Source organism: Electrophorus electricus, chromosome 16, assembly GCF_041902795.1.
Source record: "Electrophorus electricus isolate QZ-2024a chromosome 16, ASM4190279v1, whole genome shotgun sequence".
Lineage (NCBI taxonomy): Eukaryota > Metazoa > Chordata > Actinopteri > Gymnotiformes > Gymnotidae > Electrophorus > Electrophorus electricus.
Window position 1 is genome coordinate 14,559,343 of NC_137512.1, and position 25,249 is coordinate 14,584,591.

The 25,249-nt window shown below is 39.2% G+C and overlaps 1 protein-coding gene across 2 annotated transcripts in view; it reads left to right on the forward strand.

Moving 5' to 3' along the window:
• Positions 1–25,249, forward strand: part of il1rapl2 (interleukin 1 receptor accessory protein-like 2) — a 212,065-nt gene that overhangs the window by 114,596 nt on the left and 72,220 nt on the right. For both annotated transcript variants that reach the window (XM_035531916.2, XM_081699422.1), the window contains exons 3-5: positions 7,519–7,792; positions 18,813–18,999; positions 19,378–19,531. In XM_035531916.2, the coding sequence (XP_035387809.2) occupies positions 7,519–7,792; positions 18,813–18,999; positions 19,378–19,531 (615 nt within the window). The remainder of the gene's footprint in view (positions 1–7,518; positions 7,793–18,812; positions 19,000–19,377; positions 19,532–25,249) is intronic.

A 25,249-nucleotide genomic window follows, 5' to 3' on the forward strand; every position in this document is an offset into this window, starting at 1 on the left:
CAACTCTTAGTCCTTTACCACAGGGACTGAAGTTGTACAGATACAGCCAGTCATGCAAATGACATGAAGCATGCAGCAGATATCACCGCGGCTATAACGTGGGATGTAACCTTGGTTGGCAGTTAAGTCACCTGCAATCGAGTTTAAATGAGTAATGTAGCTTTTTATTTCCTATGTGATATAATTGTATAGACCTATTTTTACTTCTTGTACAATAGTATGATGGATATGTCAGTCAGGTGTTTCATTATCAATAGACCATGCATATTTCCAGACATAGTACCAGACCTTATGAAATGAAAAAGAATTTTAAACTTAAAGGTTCAGCAATTACAAAACTAGCATATTTCATATATCCATCATAAAATTGCTTTCTTAAGTTTATTAACAATATCCAGTGATATCAGGAAGCCTACAGCTGATGTCTTCTTGTTATCCTAGAAAGGTTCTGCTGGTATGAAGCAGCTTTGGTATTGGTCAAGTGAAGAGTCATTATATGAGATACAGGGTTTTCTGTCTGGAGCAAAAAGCTTAATTTGAATGTTCTCTATGTGTAAATTGAGAAGCACTCTGTGTACATTGCTACCTCTGCTTCTCCCCCTTGTTTGGTTGCTTGTCTGAGGCAAATGTGACTCTCAATGTGATTCATGGTCTGGGGAGAAAGGAGCTGTAACCAAGGGGTGGTGGCAGGTCGTCAGTGCCAACATGACATTGCAAATTTGAAGTAGATCATTAAGCACAGTCTCTCACTCTATCTCCATCTCTCTCTCTGTCTCTTTCTCTCCATCTCATTGTCTATCCAGATACATATTTTCACACATACACACAAGTTTAGTCATAGGCCCTGTTTCTCCTTAATGCATTTACTGCACCACTCTGTTTTAAAGGCTGATGGTATCACAGTCACTGCAGTACTCCTTCATTCCTTTCTGATTATTAGAGGTCAATTCTGTTAACAGTATGTGCAAACACTGTGAAAGGTGCCTCAATTGTATTGGACGCTATAATAATGCCTTTTTTTCTTTCATCACCATAACCTAACATAAGCTTTGAAGCTTGATTTGCCTTTTGTATATGGATAACCAAAATAGAATGGCAGGACAAAGAACTGGAGTCTCTTTCGGGCCTACATTTTTGGAATAAGAGCCTACATTTCTTGGAAAAATGTTGCACAGCTTGGTGTGGAACAAAATGTAAATCTATTTCTGTCATCAGAAATCAGCCCCAGGCAATTACTGTCCTTTGTGTGCATTTTACTACTACAGCTCTGTGAGTTAGGTTGAGCTTTCAGACATGGAGACATTTATCAGTTGTCTTCTCAGGTGATTTAGGTGTTTATCTCCTTATATCCCTGTTCATTCTTCTCCCTGCTGTATTTCTCCTAGGCTCCTCCTTGCCTTTCTGGCCTGTCTCCCCTTTTCACATTTCTTTTTTCACTGTAATTATACCAGCTCACATGTACATTGCATGGTCTTGCCCTCTGGTGCACAAAGTGACCTGTTTATCCCCATTTCACTTCTCTATAAAGAGCAGAACATTTACACTCCATTCATAATGTACCACACATTTTCCAAAAGTAAAACCTAAAAAACTACTAAGAAAATATCAAGCTTGTCTGCTTACCTTATTGTTGCCTGTTCCATTATTATTATTATTATTATTATTATTATTATTATTATTAAACTCATAATTACCAAGACCGTGATCTGATTTTTGCTCTAGTGTCGCAGAACACTCCCCTTCCATCAGTCACGTGTTATGGCCCGCCGCGTGCAGTGGGAGTTCTTCGTTGACTGTGTCTCATTTGTAATCATGCCTATGTTTAGCACACACCTGCATCGGTTTAGTCTTGTCATGTTTGTATGTATTTCAACCCTTCACAGTGTGTGCATTATTGTCGGTCATTGATCATATTCGTGTTCACGTTGTTCTTGTTCGCCGTTTGTGTGTTCATGTTCACAGTTTGTGTTATACATGAGTGCTGCTGTCTGTATCGTATGTTAATAAATGTTTATCTCTACCGAGCGACTCTGTACGTCCTGCTCCTTGCCCAGCGGCACTCGGACCATTACATCTAGACCTTTCATAGAACTCTCAGATTAAAAGCTCCTGGAACAAGTAGTGACGGGAGTGTTATTCAAGCGGAAACGGAGACTGAATTGCTTATGATTTTCCAACTACGACCACAACCCTGATCAGTTCTAAACACTTCAATTACTGTAGCCCGTTTTTGTCAAGATAGGGTGGCCTTGCTAATACATTACATGAAAGGCATATCACACAGTACTTTGTTTTGTCAAAACAATCATTTGATTGTACCATTTAGATAAGTTTAATTTGCATGTATAGAGCCTTACATTTTGTTTCTGTTTGGTTTAATACTAAAAAGGGATCAAAGGAGCACCACAAAACATGGTATAAGTAGCATATGTATAAATAGCATAATAGTGAACATCTTGATCAATGTCAAGTATTGTTCTTATTTTAAAAATTAACATGACAATTGAAAATGAAAAAAGGAGAATAAACGATTCTACATCGTTTTATAATCAGAATAAAGCAAAAACAACAAAAGAAAATACTAGCAAACAACCTTATTTTAGAAGTGCACCAGTCTCTAGGTTTAGATCTAGTCATAGAACCATGAAATCCGAAGCCAAAGTGTTCTGGTTTTGGCTTTTTTTGTTTGTTTCTTTGTTTGTTTGTTTGTTTTGTTTTTGAGAGCAATTTACATGAAACTGCAAATCAGAAGTTACACCTGTGTAGTATAACACTTCTAGCTGTAATGGATCAATAAAAGACTGAAGGGAAATCTTACAATATACATTCTCAGGCAGTAGTGTACCTTTAGACACTTAAACTCAAGCACAGTGACTGAAATGAATAAAGCAATATTCTTTCTAAAGTGAAATTTGACAGGCCACTGCACAAGACTGTAATATACACTGCACAACTGTTACCTAAAGGACTGACAAGGCTGAAATCTCACATTAGTCATGCAAACACCCCTCCCTAACCTCATGGCTGCTGGACTGGCCTCTGTCCTGTTTCTGTTCTGCTGTACCTGCACCTGCTTCGCATCACCTGAATTCTGATCATCTGATCTACATTCCTGCCAGTTTGCATTATAAATAGCCTAGAAAGTTCCAATGGCATTTGTGCTGCTTTGTGTTAGCATTATTTAGCTAATACTATTCATCTTCACACTTTATTCTGTTGTTTGCCTCATGGACTTGTGTCTAAATCACCGGGAATGTCATTCATGACATTGAGTGGCCACTTGATTCAGACTTTGCAAAGATGTGAGGTTATGATTTAAATGTGCCTCTATATTAAATTATATAAAAACTTTAAAAAGTTATATATACATATAGAATAGAATAAAATACACACACACACACACACACACACACACACACACACACACACACTCAACAGAATGTTAACCATTCAGCAAAGTTTTTACATTTAACTAGTTTATATTATTTTGTTTGCTTATTTGTGTACTTTTTTGTTTGCTTGTTTTTTTACTTTGACATCCCTTGACGTAAACGTCCTTCTGCATCAAAATCATGATTTATGATACATGGCTTTGCCTAATTCAGATGTTACATACTTCAAAACAAAACCAGTCTTATAACCCTATCAAATCTGCCATGCAGAGTATTTATGTTGCTGACATGGTGAATAAATTCAAATCTGGTTTGTGGTATTTCAGGGTAGTTGTGGTCAAGTCTATTTATATAAAACACCTTACAAGTTTCGCCCTGATAAACTGCCGCGTGAGCTCAGTCTCAAGAAGGGGCCAAAACCTTTGGTGCATTTCCATATTTATCCCTCTCTGATAAGATTTTTTGTCTGCAGCTGAGTGTAACTCATTTCAAGGGACATATTGATATGGCTGCTCCACTCTCTCTCTCTGCTCACCTCTCCATTGGCTAAGCTTCTTTTATACGTGTGTAAAGATGCATGTCCATTGTAAGATATTCGTTCACATTTCTTGAGAAATAATAAACAAGCTATCAAATGCAAGTCAGGACCAAAACTGCACATCAGCACAATATATAGGTATGCTATAGCTCTGACATTGACTTTTTTAGATCTCTCTGCTGTCATGGCTGAAATTGCTATACTACTTCATGATGGACTTGGCTATGGTGTGCCAAGCAGGTCAAGCTATTATTATTGCGACAGGCACCAGGTTCTCCAGTGGATTTTGTTAGCATGTAGAGCTTAGAGGCAACAGGGCACTGCAGTATATGGGAGTCGACAAGCTCTGAGCTATTGAAGAAAGATGATAAGGAAGGGGAAGAATGAGGGATGTAAGTGTGCTGCTCGTTGTTGTCTTCAGCATGAGAACACATCTTTTACAGCATCAGAGTGAACGCAGACCGATCATAGCCGGTCAACTCTCCAAGTCTGGCTCCAGATCTTCTGGTCCTGTGGCTATTAATTCCTAAAGACACCCCAGGCTTTGTGTAGTGCAGATGACACAGCAATTATTTTGATATTCTAAACTGGAATCTTAGCTGAAAACTGTGCCATGTAAAAAGTTCCCTGTTGCCCTTTATGGCATTATGGTTATATTTCCTTTGAGACGCATTGCTTCGCCTGCTCTTTTCAGACAGTTCCCTTTTACGTAGGTTTGTCTGACCTCAGGCCTCGGAATTAGGCCACATGCATATGCAAACGTCTAGGAAGGTGCAGAAAAAAACAGGGTCGTCTTATCTCTCTGGAATGATATCCATCCAGGCCAGTGGCGCTGCCACTAACACATCTTATTCCCAAACTGTCACCGAGGTGCGCCCAGTAATCAGAAAGCAGATCATTCAGTAAAAGTACGCTCGCCATGCTGTAACTCGGGGCGATGCATGGCGACCTAGGTGCTTCCTCCTTATGTAATGTGTAACCTGTGCACTGTGCCTCTGTGTGAGACACATCACATTAAAGCAATGGACCAAAATAACACCACTTTGTTCTTGGTGCCTTGTGTTTCTATCTTGTTCACATACAAGTGGGTGTGTGAGGTCTTCAAATTACCTTTGGCATCTGACCTCATCCTTTCTTGCCACGCATGATGGATAGGACTTTCTCCACACTATCTTTCTTCCAGGCTCTATATCCGGGATTAATTTCAGGATGCCACAACAAAAATTGATCAAGCCAGACATATAAAAAAAAATCTATATAGAAAATTTGTGGTTGTGTCACTGTTCATTGTAAATAATAGCCTGAAGGTTTTGAATGTGAAAATATTAAGTAGTACTAGGGAGTGAATTATTAAATTGCATTTGCTTTATTGTGGCTAATGCTGATTATGGTGTTGATGAGTTTAATGTTTAAAATATGCCTCATCCAAATAAAATTTCCATATGTGTGCAATGTCTACAACTTTCACTTTGGGGGTTTTGCACTTGACTTATGTTTCCTAACAGGAGTAAGAGCTCGCTACTCACACAGGGACACACATACACAAGCACATAGTCAACAGTGAACTCCCACTGCATGTGGATGGCTGTACCATGTGATCAGTGGGAAGAGGAACATACTGGACGGGAAGCTCCTCCACAGGACTGAAAGCACTGCGGCAATCGTCAAAGACAGCAGCCTCGGCGGGACCCAGTTGGGACAGACGACATAACGCACCCTCCTGTACAGGAAGTGCGCTTGTGGACCGACACAAAAGGCGCACTGACAAAGCACCTGCTGGAAGGGCAGACACTGTAGGGAGGACAGAGGGGCACATTCCTAGCCCTGCAGGACATACGGAGGGGCACATCTGTCCTGGGTCTAGACGTGCTGAGACGGACTACAGCCCACACATCACCAGCCGCCCAGGGAGAGCCAATCATGGAGGCAAAGTCCTTGAGGCAGTCCTGTTCCTGGGCATTGGGTGGACCCACCTAGTACTCATAGCTTCCTTCTGGAAAAGAGAGAGAAGAGATGATAGAAGCATTAACTAGAGACTTAGCCACCCCACTAGACCACCCAAAAAATGGTTCCAGAGGAGCCAATCAGTTCCCGTGGTTCGTCACTTTGGCTGGAGTGGGCTGTGTCTTCCTACTCCTCTTCCCCTGGTGTGGCCGCAAGCACTGGTCGAGATCCTCTCACCAACATCCAGGGCTACACGCAGCAGCTTGGGATGTCAGCGTCATAGGAGTGCAAACATGAGCACTAATGCTAACATAAACATCAAACGTACATTAACACGAAAAATGACTGACACCCACTCCACAAGGACACAAAGATTTAAATACATACATATGAAACCAAGGGGCAGGTGTACTGGATTACAGTAACAAGGGAGGCATGGTTGCAGATAAGGTACAAGTCACAATGAACACAGTCAACAGTGAACTGCCACTGTATGTGGCCGGCCGTACCATGTGACCAGTGGGAAAGGGAGTGTACCGTGACACTGACTCATATTCCTTTCTCTTTTTTACCCTATTGTGTGCTATTATCTGTCAAAAACTGCATTTATCTTAGTATATTACCACAGAGCAGGAAGGATGAAGACGTCCTGTGGTATCTTCACACACCTGTGCAATCTTTAATCCTAGAGAACCAAGCTGGTGTAAATTGCACGACTGGGTCTAAAGCACCCAGCAAGCCTTCTTCAAACGATGTAAATTAAAGCCCGACTGTTGAATGCATAAGGACGTGATAGCGGTAATGGGCAACCTGGGATAGCGGCAACCCTGATGCAAACCCCGAAGACTGAATTTGCATCAAGCCTGAAGTCTAGGGTCTAGAATTTCAATCCATTATGCACTTCACCTTGTTGAAAGCTTTCCAATAGTCTCTTTATTTTAAACAGACGGAGGTGTCAGACAAAAATCTAAATTTTATACGAATATTTTATTTCAAACACTTCAGTTTGTGTCATGGCTTTCTACCTACTTTACAGGTTCTAGTGTCTTAAATCCTAAAGTACTACTTTATGTACACCTAATGGAGTACATAGAAATATGTACCATTGTCTATTGCGTAGCTTACTAAAAAATGTGAAATGATTGTTCAGGGGTTTTCAGCTTCTGTGTTAAGGCCCACATCATTCATGAAATCAAGTGTTTTCTTGCTCTAGTCCAGCCCATAAAGGACTTGATAATTAGCTGATGAGCTGGATGTGGTGTACTATAAGCAGGGAGCACTTGAAACTGTGCAGGACTGTGGGGTTCCAGGACTGGAGATGAAAACTCCCGCTCTAATTTAACACACATTTCCTGTATCGGTGGTCCTGAGCTCAGAGACTCAGCACTTCCCAGCCTACTCTCTTGGTTGTGATGTAGACTATGAATGATGGATTTGTTACTTTGGAGACATCTCATCCCAGGACCATCTTGCCTCTCTTACTAAATCCTCTTATCTCCCAAGGCAATTACCAAAAATTGCTGCCATTCACATCCCCCATGACGACCATTTTCAAAAATTGTTTAATGCATAATGTGTTATTTATTATGTTTCTCTACTTTTGTGTGCTTATGGATCTCAAAATGGTTTTGCTCTCTTCAACAGTGGACGGTTGTATTGACTGGTCAGTGGACCTGAAGACATACCGTGTTCTGGCAGGAGAACCTCTGAGAGTGAAGTGCGCCCTTTTCTACAGCTACATCCGCACCAACTATAGCATGACTCAGAATGCCAAGCTGCGGCTGATCTGGTACAAGAACAAGGGGGACTCAGAAGAGCCCATTATCTTCTCTGGCCACCGGCTCAGTAAGGAGGGTGACTCCATCTGGTTCCGCTCAGCGGAGATGGAAGACAATGGCTTTTACACTTGTGTGCTCAGGTGAGTTCTTCTTAAACACCCTTGTAACCCATTTACTGGTTACTTCTCTTTACGTTAGTTTTACTTCAAGTCTATCAAAGAGCGAAATTAATCACAAATGCCTTGGTGAATCAAAGTTAGAGTCCAGTTTATTGTCATAGCCATTGCCCCCCTGTGTGTGCCAGAAATTCCCCAGGGTTGCAGTTAAACATTAGAAATGGACGATTAAACACTAACAAACAGTAAAAAGTGGAAACAATGCAATACAATACAATTTACAACTCTTATGGTAATATTAAAGCAACCATTAACCACTACAAACACTGTGGGTAACACCAAGGCAGCATAAGATAGACAAAGACTTCAATAGATAATGGCTACAGCACACAATAATTTAGAAGAAGTATTACAATGCTCAGATGCTTGCTGTTTAAATGTACTATCTATGAGTTTATTATATTGGTTTATTGTTTATTGAGTCATTTTTTATCCATCTGGAAAATGGCATTTGTACAAAGTATAGAGGCATGCTGGCACGAATAATGGTGAGATCCTGTGGTTTTCACTGCAGTGTAACTATAAGGCAAAGTGCCTTTCCTGCATTAAATTAGCCACTTTTTCTTAACCTTTGGTGACTATATCATCAACTTTATTCAAAATATGAAAATGTTAAAGCAAGGGACTAAGATGTTTAAAACCCACATGCTTTAGTTTTTTTGCAATGCTAGGAGAAATGGGTGTAACGAATTTAATCAACTAAAATGTCTTTCACGGGGCTGTATTAGGTAACAAGTGAAAAATCAGATGTTTGAACAGCAATTATTAGCAAAGTGTGTAACAGTTCGTAGCATACTTCAATATTCTAACATATATCCTCTTGGACAGTCTTCCCTGGTCAATAGTAAGGCTTTTTTACAGACTGTTGTAACAGCACTGCAGCATTCCTCCTGTGCTATCTAATTAGGCCCAGGTTCCTGTCATTTCCATCACTGCTCTTATTATCAGTAGTATCCCACTCATTTGGACATGTTCACAGACAGACATGGCACATACTGTCATTGTGTCAGCACATACCACCTGGCTAAGACTATTCAAAAAGCTTCATGCTGGATTTTATGTTGGGTGGGGAGCATCTTAAAATGGGTTACAATAGATGTTCCATGATATAGCTCCAGTATCGTTATTTAGTTAAAAAGGTATAGGTACTGCTAAAGGATGTAAATGTAAATGTACAGGTTCTGAACCCAGTTCTGAACCCCAACTGAACCCCACTAGAATCCTCAATAAAAGTGACGGATGAATGACATTCTCAAAGTCATTACATTACTTATCAATTCCCAAGATCAGCGATGTTCATCAAAACCAGGGTTCTTTGTGTCAGTCCCCTTACTGATTTGAATACAAAAGTACTTTTGGCACAAAGCACAAAATACCATACTATAGCACACAAAAGAATTTCAGCCCTTCAAAACAAGTAAGAAAGGAACAGAGAGAGGCTGGGAGGACACCCAGTGTGTAGTCAAAAGGAATTTCATCTGTCAAAAGCCAAGCTTTTGTGGGGTACAATTGCTGTAAAATAACACTGGCAAAGGCAGCTGTGTCGGAGATGACAAGATGAGCTGGAAAGTAGGGAATCTATTTTCCAAAGTTCAGTCCCATCAGAGGAAGTATATTTGTGTTTCCACCCAAGGGAAATACACACATCTGCCTATAAAACAATCATTGCCCCAAGTCACACTCCATCATGTCTGTAAAACCTAAAGCTTGGTATGCTACAGACAGTAGTGGTAGCCATGCATCGCAAACATGTATGCAACACTTTTTAATAAAGAGGTCTGTCCCTCTCTCATGAAGCTAAACATCACCTTATGCCCACAGGGAATCGCATCAAAGCAAATGCTCAATAAAATACATTCATATTGCATTACACGCACTTCTCTCATCCATAGACTGTGAGAGCGAATGTTGGGTTTGAGTTTTGGCTGTTTCTGTTGCCATTGTGGCAGCACTGACACTTGTTACAACATGGTTGATGGACCCTGCAGTGCTAATGCATGCTAAGTCTTTCTCCCAATACCCATGTTCCACACAGTCTCCAGTGAAGCTGTCCTCCACCAGGCATGATGGAGAGCACATGTTTTACACCACCACAGAAACAATGCAGGCCCATTTAGACTTCATTTTATAACTTTATTTCTATAAAGACATAAGTCTTCCCTCACACTGATAAACTTTCAGAATAAAACTAAAGACTAAAGCAGAAGTAGTCATTTTGTCCTCTGCACTTTGGGAATGGTATATTCTCCCCAAGGCTTATGAAGTAATCAGCACCACCTGTCTTTTCCCCCTTTAAGATAATCCCTCTTGTCTACGGTTGGCTGCCTTATTAACCTCTCTTTATAAACACACTCACGTTTGCGTGTTATTAATCTTAGCATCCAAGATCTTGAAAGGAGCAATGTGATTGGTGGAGGGAGACAATATTTCTGCTGTTGTTGCCAGCAATGTCCAAAGCAGTTAAAGCTGATGTAAGCAATTTTTTTTATCACTTCAGTTAAACTCTGGCTAAATCATCTTTACATGGTGATAGCTATCATTAAAATAGTTGCTCTGAGAAAAAAAATATCTGTCACTGCCCTGGGCTGTGACAATTAAACATTTTAACACAGTCTGCTTTTATTAACCCATCTTTATTAACCAATCTTTCTACATGGAGGTGGTCCTTCCTGATTTTTTGTATTTGGTGGGAACAGCTTTGTAAAAAGTGTTGGACGGAACATATTAGACTGAAGGGAGGGTGTAGACTCTTTCTGTAGACAGGTCTTTTGGAACATAGCAAAGACTGTAACATCAATTTCAACACCTTTAAGCTGTACTAAGCAAGATGAGCTTATATAGAAGATGGAATCCAAAAAGGGTTGTTGAAGCTGACTAAAGTATATTTGTTTCTGTATATTTAAATATATTTACCCTTTTAGTCAGCAAAGTGTCCACAGCTAGACTTAGCAAATTAACCACATTCTGATGTAAGAGAGCATCCACAAGTCACATCACTGGCAATTATATTCTAGCTGCTGAATACCATTTAAAATCTATACCCATAAAAAGTGCATCTCTGGATTTCTCTCCAGAACTTTGGTCAGAACTGTTCAGAACTTAAATGTAAAGGCCCGAGTGCCGCAGAGCAAGGAGCAGGACACACAGACTCCTTCGATGGAGACAAACGTTTATTAGACAGACATGAATAACGAACATAGTGCCACTCACATGGAACAGGCAAGGTGAACATGGGCAATATCAAACACAGCTTAAAAACATAATGTGCACCAAAAACGTGAACATGATCATGATTACAACTAAAGATCAACAAGAATGCACACACTAACAGGGATTTAAATACATGCAAATATAACAACACAAAACCAGGTGCAGATGTATGCTAAACAACAATGCGTGGTTACAAATGAGACTGCATGCGGTGGGCTGACCATGGGAACAGTGGGAAGGGGCATGTTCCGTGACATTAAAAACTTTATTCTTAAGGTAAGAATCAAATTGAATATAGCTGTTATATGACAGAGCTGTACGAGTTCAAAACTCTTTGACCTAAATTAGATTTATCATGAGGACCTGCAGCTGAGGTTACAGCTTTCTAGTTGCATCATGATAATACTGAAAATGCCTTAAGTGAGCAATCCAATTCAATAATGTATATAGCGTAGGTAATGTATTGCATTTATCAATGTAATCCATTCTTAGAAAATCAAACTCTATTGGGACAGTGAAACTGTTTTGGCAACATAACTACATTGCTGTTTCTCTGGCATGAAAGGATAATGATGGTCTCAATCCACATGCTAATATGCCCATAGGGACAATGGATGAAAATTACCTACATGGCTAAACCTGACACATTTATATTAAAGCAATCTAATGAAGTGGTTAATTAATTAAACGGATGAACCTTTAAAATATTCTTAGATACTCATTACACATAATGACAGATTGGTGTTAATACTTTGTGCCACAGAAAATATTCAGAGGTCTAAAAGTCCATTTTTATTAACCTTTCAGCAAGCGTATCTCCTTTACAGATAGATACCAGGAGCCTTTACTAAGGAACTTTTAATGCTGATGTCAGTGTCAAGTCTTGTGCTGTTCTGTTTGAGCATTTGGAGTTTTTGGAGTTTTTATTAGAAAGTCTTGCTTTGGGAATGTCCTACTCTTAATGTTGTCATTTCTTTATCTCCTTATTTAAAAATACATTTATTAATTCACATACTTCATACAGAGAACACTTTTAAGTTTTCCCCCATTAAAGTCTTGATAGTTCATGAGCTGGTGTCATGGAATGCTCCCCCCCCACCCCCCCACCCCCGAGTCACGTGGTATGGCCCACCGTGTGCAGGGGACTTTATGTTTGTTGCCACGCCCTCCATGATGGCATGCACTTGCATGGGGTGTTAACGTTGATTGTATGTTTGTATTTAAACCCCTGCCAGTGTGAACCTCATTGTTGGTCATTGTTAGTGTAATGTTAGTGTCAATGAGTGTATAGCCACTGTTAGTATAACCCAACGTTTGTACCATTTTATGTTGTCGTTGTTACTGTTCCTGTCTATTAGTGTTATTATATGTGAGTGTCATGAGTGTCCTTTATGTTTTACATCATTAAATGTTTCACATCATCAAGGGAGTCTGTGCGTCCTGCTCAATGCCCTGTGACACTCAGGCGGTGACAGAATGATCAACCACCGCTTCTGTTTGTATGCATTTGCGCCTCTTGTGTGTTTACAGGCGCAACGTCACTAGGAGCATACCAGACTGTCCTGAGATAGGCAGGGAAGCTGCCTTTCTCCTTCTTTCAGAGAGGTCTCCCTTGTTTGCGGCACCTGGCCCACCTTGTATTGGGTGGGCACCGGGCATTGCCATGCTGTGTTTTGTGTGTGCACAGCGGCCTGGGATTCGCTGTCCTGGAATTGGACGCGTCAGGATCCACGCCACTTGAGAAGGGGTTATGTCACAGAATGCCCCCCCCCCCAAAACAAGTCACGTAGTATGGCCTGCAGGGGATTGCAGGGGATTTTAGGTTTGTTGGTCATTGTTAGTGTTAGTGTAATGTTAGTGTCAGTGAGTGTACAGCCACTGTTAGTATAACCCAACCTTTGTACCATTTTATGTTGTTGTTGTTATTGTTTATGCTGTTTGTGTGTTCCTGTCTATTAGTGTTATTATGTGTGAGTGCCACGAGTGTCCTTTATGTTTTACATCATTAAATGTTTCCCATCATCAAGGGAGTCTGTGCGTCCTGCTCAACGCCCTGTGGCACTCAGGCCGTGAGGCTGGATGAGGTGGTGATAATGGTAGACAGGTGCATGGTAGTAGTGGATAGTGTTGGCAGCGCATTCCTAGGATTGGAGCTTCGGTATAAAGGTCTACAGTCTTTACACCACTCTCCAGCATTACGATTCTTTCATGGCATACATTCATATTTGAGACAGCATGACATTAAGTCATGGCAGAGACCTTCATCAGCTTCAGTACACACGCACACACACACACACACTTAAAACAGCTACATCTGTTAAATATATAAAGTTTTAAAACACCCAGCACATGCTACCTTAACATTTGATAGATGTAAAAAACATTAATACTGACATAAGGAAGTAATTGGGTATGCAACAGGCATAAGATGTACCAGTGCAATAGAGTAAGATCATGTACAGCTGGAGGCCTGAGGGTGCATACAAGCAACCGAGTGCTTACATATGAGTTAACACAGTGCGAACATGCTGCAGTGAAAACAGCAGCACTACATCTCATGTAAATGTGAAGCAGGCGCTTGTTTGTAGAGTCCTAGTGGTGTCCCATAGCAATGGTGCTCCATTGTGGTAGAGATGTTCAGGAGGTACTGGAGGTACTGCTTCAGCTTATGTGTAGAAATTGCCTTTCAACTGAGGTACACAGCTATGACAGTAGCATATCACAGTCCTCTCGTTTGCAATACCACTAGAATGCCGAACAGTGTGACAGGTTATAGATTTGAGTGGCTCAGGTTTCAGCATTCCAGATCACCCTAACAACCTTAAGCTTTTATTTTTAAAAATATGTTCTGCCTGCTACACTTTTAGATTATTTTAATATGTGTTATTCATGGAGCACATTTATTTCAGTGTTCAAAAATAATCACTGTATGGCTGAAACCCAAAGAAAACAGTTTTATTTGTTTATTTTACTTTATGAATCAAAGAAGCCCTTCAGAATACATGCAGAATAGAACAATATATAGAACCGAAACAAGAGCAGATACTGTACATATAAAAAGCATTAAAAATGTAAAATGATACCAGTGCCAACAAAGTTGGACTTTTTTGGATTGGCTACCAGCTAAAACCATCTATTTTTTAGCATTCTTATACATATCACTATAAATTTTTCAATATGTTACTGTATATTCTGTTTCTATTGTGTGTAGCAATTTTAATACTTTTAATGAATTGCCAGTTGCAATTGGTAAATTTAATTGGTGCACCACCCTGTTTAACAGGGAACATTTTGTCATTTTAATTAATGTATTAATGACTAATAACTCATGAAAGTCGCTAATTCGATATGTGATTATTTCTTGTCTATAATCAAACATTATAATATCACTCTGGGCTCACAGGTGTAATAACCAAGGTATGTTTATTTATGGTCTTCAGTTCCTTATGATAGATTGTTACTAAGCTTAACTACATGTGGAATTTGTTGACAATATATTGGGCTTTTAAAAGTTCAAATTTCATAACTGGGTAAAGCATATATCCTACTTATCCCATACAGACCACATTTTTCAGCTTTAAAGTGTGTGGAGGGACTAGAGCATTGGAGCATTATTTCTTCTCAATTACTTCTGTCCTAATTAGCAAACCCATGGGGAAATGAGTTAGGAAATCTTTGCCCAGCTATTTTCACCCACACAGACATGGATTCATACAGCTGCATTTCCCTTAACCTCTACTAATGATAGTAATTGTTGATAAAGGCTACCACTCCCTTTATGGCTGAATGAAAGGCAGTGCCATGTAATATTTAAGACAGGACAAACTCACTTCCTCAAATATCTTGCTCTCATTGTGGCCACAGGAATGGGGAGATGTTTTCAGAGCCCCCACCCCTTTCTCCTTGGGTTCATTGATCCGCCCCTCTGTCTGATTTGCAGGTGCTGTTCACAAGCCCTCAGCATGCCTGTTGAATTAACCAAAGAGACCAACGAGAGTTTATATATATATATATATATATATATATATATATATATATATATATATATATATATATATATATTTTTTTTTTTTATTTTATTTTTTTTTATTAATATTTTTTTTTTCAAAAAAACATGCTGACCCATGTAAGGGTGATCTTTTCATAATATCTAATTTAATTAAGAAGGGAGAACAGGTTAGGAATAAGGTCAGTTTTAGTTTCAGGAGCGATGTTTCATTTGGACACTTACTGTGGGACATGAACGCAAATCAACAGAGTTGATTAATGCAATTTCCCTTTCATGGAAATGCTCTGTAGCCAGAAAGCAGGATGATTTTCGCCAAGAGAATGCTTGGGATTCAATAGGGCACTGTCGTGTTTCTCTAAAGGCCATAATTATATCTGGCAGATTAGATAATATAGATTAGCATGAGAAACCCTCTGAAATTTGCATAAATGCTTGGATTACCCACAAAATTATCAGGTCCAAGACTGCACACAAGCTGCATACATCCTGGAAGCTGTGCATAACACAGGAGGTTAGCGTGAATCATAAAGATTTGAGCACCAGAAACATGACTGAGACTTCTGGATGTCCTTTAGCTGACAGATGAGAAAGTAGAGACCCAAAATGTGGCTGCAGCAAGACCATCAAGCTTTGCATTTTGACACTTGCTGTCAGTATGCAATTGCTCAGTGTTCTGGTGTCCTCTTCTTGGTTGACTGTAATTTCCTGGGGGTTTTATGTCGCTATGGAGAATATTTCTAATATTGTCATGACTGCTGCGACGCTACCAAGAGAATGGGTAATGCAGACTGTGTGTGGTGTGTATGAAGTGTGTACCTCCTGTGACTGACAGCTGCTGATGCCATCAAACAGGCTTTCGGCATCATGGAGCAATCGTGGTGCAATAATTCTTACATCACAATAAGATAAATGATGAGGTTAAATCCAGTGAAGCATTTTCAATTACAAAGCATTTTATTCCATTACCAGCATTAATCAGATGTCTGCCCAGAAGGAAATAGCATGCATGCCCCTGTTAGGCCAAAGATATTCATCATGTATTTGTTACTGTTGTGCCTTTCTGTTTGGTGGTATTGAGTCAGACACATATGAGATGGACATCAGAGTTTCTGGCTTCTGACCTCCTGACGATTAGAAATTACCAAAATCCGCATGTAGTGTCAGTGACTGTCACCCCCTGAAAGATAGAGGATAATCCATGGTTAATGAACCACCCTGCTGTGAGGGGATGGTAGCCCAATGTGAACCCCTGGGGTGGGGCGGGGGGGTGCATATTTATGACTCTGGATGAAAGGTAGATGTGTGAGGGGCACATGAAAAGTGTCATGTACAAGGGTGTGCTCCCTGATGTTGAAGGCAGTGGGACAGAGACTGTCACTCCTTGAATGAGGGAGTATTTGGCCATACCTCAGTCTCTAACCCAGGACACAACAGGTGGTAAACATGTGCCCTGACCACCAGACTCCATCACACCACACTATTGAAGATGAAGAAAATGCTAAGGAAAATCCTGTGGCAATGTTTTGTCTTCTGTTGTCAAACATGCTGTTTAAAGTTTAAATGAGTGATATCACTTAACACTGTCCTTGAGATGGCAAGTGATACTGCCCCCTTTCAGTGCCCCTCCATATAGATAAAATGAGAGCAATGAACCTAGTACAAATTATCCAATAAAAAAGCATTTTTGCAAGTGTTGTCAAATATTTTCTGTGTTGTTTGTGCAGTGCTGAAAATCAAAATGCTGGGATGTCATTCACAATTTTCAAGCTACTCTAAGGTTCAAAGATGAGGCAGTGCAACTTTCCAAAATTCTTTCTCCTGTTTATGTCCTAGATGGGAAGTTATCATCAAAGGTTGTAACTCACTTGTATTTGTCACTTATTTGATTATATAAGTTTAATACTGAAAAAAATTTCCAGTTGAGATAATCCAAGCCAGGAGCCTATAAGAATATAAGAGAGTGACATGTGGTCACATTCAGATTATGCAAAACAGTGGAATACATGTGCCCTGCACTACTAATTGCAATTAATTCTGCAATAAAACTCCCATGATACATCACAGAACCAATATGCATTTAGAGGTTTTATTTGCCAAAGTCTTCTTTCAATGTGCATGTGACTATGATGACAAGGCATTTAATTTTTAATGAGGTGTGAGTCCTCTCCAAATTTTCCGTTTGTTGTGAGTAGTCTCCCCACAAAAGCATCATCAAAGCATTAGCATTATGTTCACTGATCAACTCTGTCCACGCTTAATTTCCGTTGTGTAAGCATTGTTAATTTTCTGCGCAGCAGGTATTACCATTGTCATAGGCACATAACAGGAGTGTGTGTGACACACACAAGGCCTGCCACCACATCTTTTTCAGTGTTGGCTGTGTGGTATTGTCCCGAGGTGGTGTGCTTGGAGGGGAACATTAAATACTTGATCCTTCCAGGGCGAGGTGTGAGAGGATGGTGTGTCGCATAGCAACACCAGAAGGGGGGAGAGTGACCCTGTGGTTTCCCAGTTCTAATAAGATTATGGACAGTTGCTTGCTCCAGATCTTCAAGTTGGTCTTAAATCTCACTAAGATTCACCCAAGAGGCCAAATCCTGCCTTAGGAATATCTTTCTTCAACTTTCATTTGGTGAAACACTGTGCAGTTGAAGCTCATTTGCCATAACATCATACAGCATGTTGTGTTAATAAAGTAATGGATGTTCTCTAGCTTTTTTCCATCCTCCTACATCGCCCAGACACCTGTATTTGCTAAATGGCTCATGAAATTTACTCCAAAAGGGACAAATGGATTTTTCATTTACTATTGACTGTTGTCTAAAGAGTGCACTTTATGTAGCAGAGGCAGACTAGACAACAGCTGACAATAATGAAAATGGATTGAATGTAAAAGACCAGAAAATAAGGGATTTCACTTACAAAAACACTATTGAAACTGTAGTTGCCAATAATAATGCAATGTCAAAGCCTGTTATAGGAAAATTGGAGAAAAAATATTTTGTTCATTTGTTTGAAACTACTCATACATTTTTTTTCCACATTCTTTTTTTTCCCTATAAAAAGCAAACTATCAAAATCCAGGATAATAGATAATTAACAGATAGCTTTTGTTAATTATCCAGCTTCCAGTAAGGCATAGATCAAATATTCTGCATAGGGAGATAGGGAACTAGACATCCAAAGGCATTTCCTCTTCTACTGGGATCGCAGCCATGGCTTCCCCACAGCAGTCCTGTCATTCATGATGGGACGTCCCTCTCACCACAGCCCGCTATCCCCCTCACCAGCTGATGAATGTTCTATGGTGAGGTGTTAAATCTTGGCAGGTGGTGTGCTGGATTTGTTGAAGGAGGATCAGGGTGCGTATGTGAGGCTGACACTATGCTGCTGTGTAATCCCTGGCCCCAAGGCCCCATGAATTTTTAATAGGACTAAGGATACAGCCATCACCCCTGCACAAGGGCCCATGCCAGGCGGCCTGTGCATTACAATACCGCAACAGAAGATGCCTTGCAGGAAAGTACACATCGCATGGTGATATATTTTGAGCGAGAATGCTGAGATATGCTCATGTTCCTTGTTTCCCCAACTGACAGTTGCCATTCATGATCAAATGTACTCATACTGTTCATATTTTAATGAAAACTAAAAGAATTGCAGTGTAATCACTGTTGGTGTAGACAATTGCATTGCAGAAAAGAGAATAGACAAAAAGGAAATGCTACTTACAAACATGCTTGTAAAACTTTTGTATCCTCACAGAAACACAACATACTGCATGAAGGTGTCCATGTCCTTGACAGTAGAGGAAAGCGATGAAGATCTCTGCTTCAGCAGTCGAATTCGCTACATAGAGAAGGCAGAGGTCACTAAAAGCAAAATGATCACCTGTCCTGACATCGACGACTACCTAGCCCCTTACAAACAGCCCATCATGGCGTGGTACAAGGTACAGTGATTGCATTTCTGTTTAGTATTCTTTAGCGCTGAGAAGATCTGATGAGCACTGCCTTGGAATGTACCATTAACCATGTTTCCATGATTATAGGAATCACATTTTCAAGTGACTGAAAGAAAAGAAAATCTACAAAGTCAAAAGAAAAAAAAAAGTGCTCCTTTTGCATATCAAGTACACCAACTGTGAAATGAAATAGCTGAGAGCTAAACATTTGTGCCTTTTACATTTGACCAAAGTCTGACCACATTACCAAATCATATTTTTGTCTATATATAAGTTACTAGTTTGATGGGTACCTAGCTTTGTGATTATATGGACAGCAATTTCACTGGACTTGCATGTAACACCCTGATTTTTCTGTGTTCACAGGAGTGTCAAAAGAAACTCTGGAGGAGTTCCATAATCATCAACACCACCAACCTCTATATTCCAGTGGTGCAGGAGGAGGATGAAGGGAATTACACATGTGAGCTGAAGTATGGGAGCAGAGTAGTCAGGAGAACAACAGAACTCAAAGTAACAGGTAATTGATCCTCTGATTTGCATACACTCTTAGGTTCCTTGAAGAAAATGGGAGCCCAGTGTTTAGGGAAAAAAAAACAAAGCAACCAGAAAGTTTCTTATTTGAATACCAGGACTGACTGGGTACTTCTGGCTGGTGACTGCATTCTGAAAGAAATGTTTTCTGTCTCATTGTGTGTTAGTCACTTGCATGAGCTTACTAAGACAGAGTTTATATTGCCTGTTTCCTCATCTTTATGATGGTAATTTGGTATTTGATTAGTTTTGTCAGACATGCCATTCTAGTAATTATAGGATATTCCGTGTGTAATGACACATCAACTGTCTGATTCACATTTAGTAGCCACAGCTGAGTGGTTTATTCTTGTTTGTTATGGATAAAATAATTCAGTCAGTTTTAGTTTGTTAAGTGAAGAAATCCAATAAGACTGAAGTGACATAAAAAGTGTGAATTTACAACACCAGGTTCTAAGAAATGGGACAGGACCTTTTAAGCCACTTGCAGTCAGAAAAATGCCATTTTGGACTTCTGTGCTGTGTCTCAGGAAAAAAAAAAATTACTTATGTTCAACCACATTACTAATGAATTGGCATGATACCATTGTAGCACAGTGGAATGAACTGACTCAATGACAAAAGTACAAGAAATGTAAGCTAAGAATACGAAAATGCACAAGGCCTATTGTCTCATAGCAGTGATTCCTGAGCTAAATGAGTCGTTTTGCTCTGCTAATGAGCTAACCTATATGTCCTGGGAACCAGACACATGGACTATCATGAGTCAGCATCGTGGGTTTTTTGTTGTTGCTGTTTTTGTTGGGGGTTTTTTTTGGGGGGGGGGGCTGTTTTGGGTTTTTTTAATTGCAGGGTTTAAGGTGGCACTGGACAACAAAGCCATTTGTCTGCACACAGTACTTCATGACTGTCTGTGTTCTGCCAGTTGGGAACAGTGTCATCCGTATCACATGTCAAAAGGGGCTGTCACTAGCTCCCTCCCTTGCCACTCCTGCCCACCATGAGTGGGAGGGTTTTAACACACTTCCCCTCAGCTGGACTGTGGCACTGCGTTGCAGTGCTTAAATTCCTGAGGCAGTTTGTGGGTACTTCTGTAGCTAGTTCCCAGTGGCCACTTAAAAGTTTTGCTTTTCTTTCTTTATTTCAGAGATAGCATGGAGACGGCTGAGAACAGAGTTCAGTTAAACTGCTGCATGCTAGATTTGTGTTCACACCAAATGAATTTAAAACAGTTTAAAAATGGCAGCATTCTGGCTGGATTTGCTTGAAGGTGAAAATGCTCCTCTACTGCTCACATTTGTGGACAAAACTCTGTTAAGTGTCAGAAATTATCCCAAAGGAACATTGGAGAATCTGATGCAAGGTAGAACTGAAAATAGCTTAACAGGCTCAGAGGCTTGGGATCTATTTACTGACCATGTGTTGTTTAAGTGATGGCTCAGCTCTTGGCATCAGTGTTCTGTGCAGCCTCCCTTAGATGACTATAGCTGTTTCTTTCAGGTTGTCTTCATTGATGGTTAAGGGGAAGATAAGTCTGAATGTCACAGGAGACCTTTGTGGGTCAAGAAGCAGCAGACATTACTCTGCTGTATAAAGAACATAGCCATGGATTGAATTCTGAAAAAAACAGCACAGGTTCCATTTGATTACACTCACTGACTGAAAATTATGCGTATAACTAGCCAAATTTGTTCCTGGAGTGAAAGTACATTTAATGAATAGTCAAACTACATAACCTCCTGATTTTTTTCATAGCTATTCAGCTATTTGTTTGTATTGAAATCTCTGTTCTGGAAGATTTCACACAGTTATTCAGTTAACATAATGTCCAGAACCAATCAAGATCAAGCCAACAGAAAAACACAATGACATCAAAGACAACAAATGAAGAAAAAACAAAACAATTATTCAAATAAGTAAATATATAATTTAATAAAATCAGTACCTCTAATGATAAATAAGTATTTTAATAAAATAAATGATGTTAATACTGTAATAATTTTAAAACAGCAGGATCCAAATAGATGCTAAAGATGCCTTGGTTTGCTTGCTTTTTTCCCTGAAAAATGGTGTTCGATGAGGAGGGAAAGCACTTTCCAAAGCATCTGAGACCACTCTTCGATACAGTTCATGTTTTTCAGAGCCTTTGGAGCTTATTTGTGCACTCCCTTCTTCAGCTCATCCTCCAGGCTTGCAGTTTTTTGGCTGAGGGAAAGGTGGTTGCTAAAATTTGATTCTGTGGTCCAGGAAGGCTGCTCTAGAAGAATGCTCTGTATCATTGTACTGCAGGAGGGTCCAGTGATATCCCAGTTTTGGCATATGAACAGAAGAATCATATTTTCCTCTACTGTGGCTAGATATATGAAGTTTGATGAAGTCATGTATCCTAGCATATATCCATATGTTCTCCTTCTTGGGAAGCATATCATTCAGCAATACATACAACTGTACTTAGGTCAGATAAAGGCTCTTTTCTGTCTTAATAAGTGAAAAGTGTTTGGGAACTTTCTTTATATGTATCTACCATGAATTGCCATTAAGCCTATCAGCAGATAATCCGTTTTAGACAGATTTTGAAAGATAGTCACTCCACAAGTATTCAACTGTGAAAGTTCTTGACACACCACACTGTCAGCAAAGTGCAGCTTTGTTGAACTCCGATTTTCAAATGGTGAATTTGGTTGGACTTGCAATATGGTGTACTAAATTAGACATAGGGCTGTCTGTGAAAATTAACAGCAGGACTGTAACAAAGTGTATAGATTGGTGACTTAATTAACTATATGTAAAGCAGTTCATGAGCCAAGTAACTTTTTTATTTAAAACATTTATTTTACAGGCCATAGTGTTTGTTTGTTTGTTTTTTTTATTACTTCATGGACAATTATTATTGTTATTTCTGGTCCAGTCAGAACAAGAATAAAAAGGAAAGACAAGTAGTTCTAGACAGTTAGACAAAAAATTATCCAAGGTTTATCAGTTGGCACCATATGCAAAATGCACTGCACAGTATGTTCCTCATGTTCCATGATACAAAACAAAAGAATATAACAAAAGAATAGAATTGAGCTCACTGGAGAGACTCACTTTCTTTGCATTAAGTCTCAGAGCAGAACTTTTTTGTAAGCATGCCTGGAGCATTATTAAAAACTACCTCTCTTTAATGTTATTGACAAGCCAATTAATCATTTAATCAGAGCTAATAACTTTGGGTATGGATACTGAAGGTAATTGGTTGATCAATGATGCCTAATCATAGGAGCATCGTTGTTCAGCATAAGTCCCTTGTGAAATGTGGGTTGACTTACAGTTTCTAAAAAGCCATATTGCGATTGATTTTCAGTCTAATTCACTTAGCATCACAAGACTGTGAATTACAATGCTGCCATGGCTACCACTGACCATGCTGCAAATTTAAGTGATCAGAAAATGTAGACAACAAAGCAGTGAGATTGCTGGAGGTTAATAAAATGCTAGGGGTGAAGTTTGCTGTTATTGAATCACTGATTAACAAGGTTTGTTTTGTTTAAATAAAATTCATATACAGTTATATACATACACATATATGTCTGGAAATGCTTTCCTTCACTCAAATCTAGGTAAAATTGAATAGAATAGGTAAGCAACAGGACAGTTTGCAGTCTATTTATGAAAAGAAAAGGTAGTTATTCAAGTTTTACAGGGATAAATAGTAATACATCACAGTTTTAAAATGCCAAAAGCTCTAGGAACTATGTACATGAGCACATTTTATGCAATTATCAGCACATTTTCACAATTACAGATTTGTAGGTTTCGTATCAGCTAGTGTGCATGGAAAGGTAAATGTGCTTATGGATAGCAATCAGGAAGATTTTGTAATTATAATGATTCTTAAGAACTGATTTGCATGACATTACATGAAACTGCTCTCACATGTTATATTTCTTATGAATTATTTGTGGGTTGCAATAATATACCATCAGTAATAAACAGGAATCAGGGGAAATATAGCAGGAGTTTAGAAATAACCCACTATAGAAGTAACGTTGCTGTATTTATTTTTTTGTTTATTTTAGTTGAGTAGAGATATAATTAGTTATATAAACAGATACTCAAGTAAAACTAAATTACATCTATTTTGAATCAAGAATAACCTTAGTTTACTGTTAAAGTAAGAAAGATGCTCCATTCAAAAACGGAAGTTCAGTGCCAAAATTTCAATTGGTTCCGTCCGGAATAATCTACTTTATTAAAATGGAAAAAGGCAGGTGATCAAAGGGCAAAGCAAATCAATCAATTAGCCCACTTTGTGACTGGTGCTGCTAATGAGTTCTGATGCCCTACAGCTGAATAACAGGCATCCATATAGGATACATTTCTAATTAGCGTGCTGTTTGTTTTCAGATAAACATTCATTGCTGTTGGAATGGAAGTGCTTCACGTTTTGGTGGTTGTTTTTTGGTGGTGTGTGTTTCTTTCATGGTAATTTCATGGTAAATGTGTCTCATTTTCTCTCAAAGTTCATAATGAGAAACTATTGTAACTAATGTACTTAGATGTATATACCCTTTTTTTCAGTATATACTGTTTTTTGTTTTTTTTATGTTACCTGTCAAAACATGTCCATTACTTAAGAATTCAACTCAGTAGTTTCAAGACATATAAATACATTTGGCCACTTTTGCCATTATTTTATGTCATTGACGGAACCCAAGACTGAGTAAGGGAATATAGTAAACAAGCTTTTAAAACATGAATTAAGTTGCAGAAAAAGCAATGAAATTACAGGTCTCTTAAAAACTACCCACTTTTTCTTTTGAATAAGACTGATTACTTGTATTACAATTGATTTAAGAGTAAGAAAATCCTGAGGTGGGGGGACAACACAGGACAACATTCACAGCTAAGCATCCATTGTTACAACAGAGTCTGAGTCATACTCAAGTTACAGTTGTGGTGGCTCAGTATGACGACCTATAAAGCTGTATTTTTCACCTCGGCAGTTCATATTTTATTGCAAATTCAGTACCTGGGCTGAAATGTACTTTACTGTCCAAATAATAAAATGATATTTGCATTTCCATGGTATATGTATTCTGTAGAGTGTGTAGACTTCTAGCTGTATTCATATGTAATATTCTGGATCTTCTTCACTTTATGGGATGCCCATTACAACCAGAGGGCATGGCATGTTTAGTGGTGGCAGTTTTATTCCACTGAGGCTCCTCGCTGAGGTTTTAGAATAGGTGACTGCAAGATTTTACATCTTAGCAGTATTTTTGATGGTTTCCCTCTAATTCAGACCTTCTTGCTTTTTAAATAAAATCGTGATGGCTTCCCACTGGATTTGAGTAGTAATGTGAGGTGTTATTTGAAATCCTTTTTTGAGGCTCCAATCTGATGTTTTAGAATAGGCAACCATAGAATTTTATATCTTTGCCGTATTTCTAAGGAGGTTCCTTCTAATTCATGCATTCATGCTTTTTAAGCAAAGATCATATGGTTCCTCACTGGACGTAAGTAGTAAAGTGAGGTGCACAAGTTATCAGTTGTACTAAATCAAATGATCTGAGAAATATGTTGGTTCATTTCCATGTGGCTTTCTGCTCAATGCTTTAACCAATCTGACTCACTGTACTGAAATTGAGTCCAAATAAGTCTACAGAGTTGACTGTGAGTTGATCAAGGCTACACGTTATTATACATGGCTGCCTTCTATGTT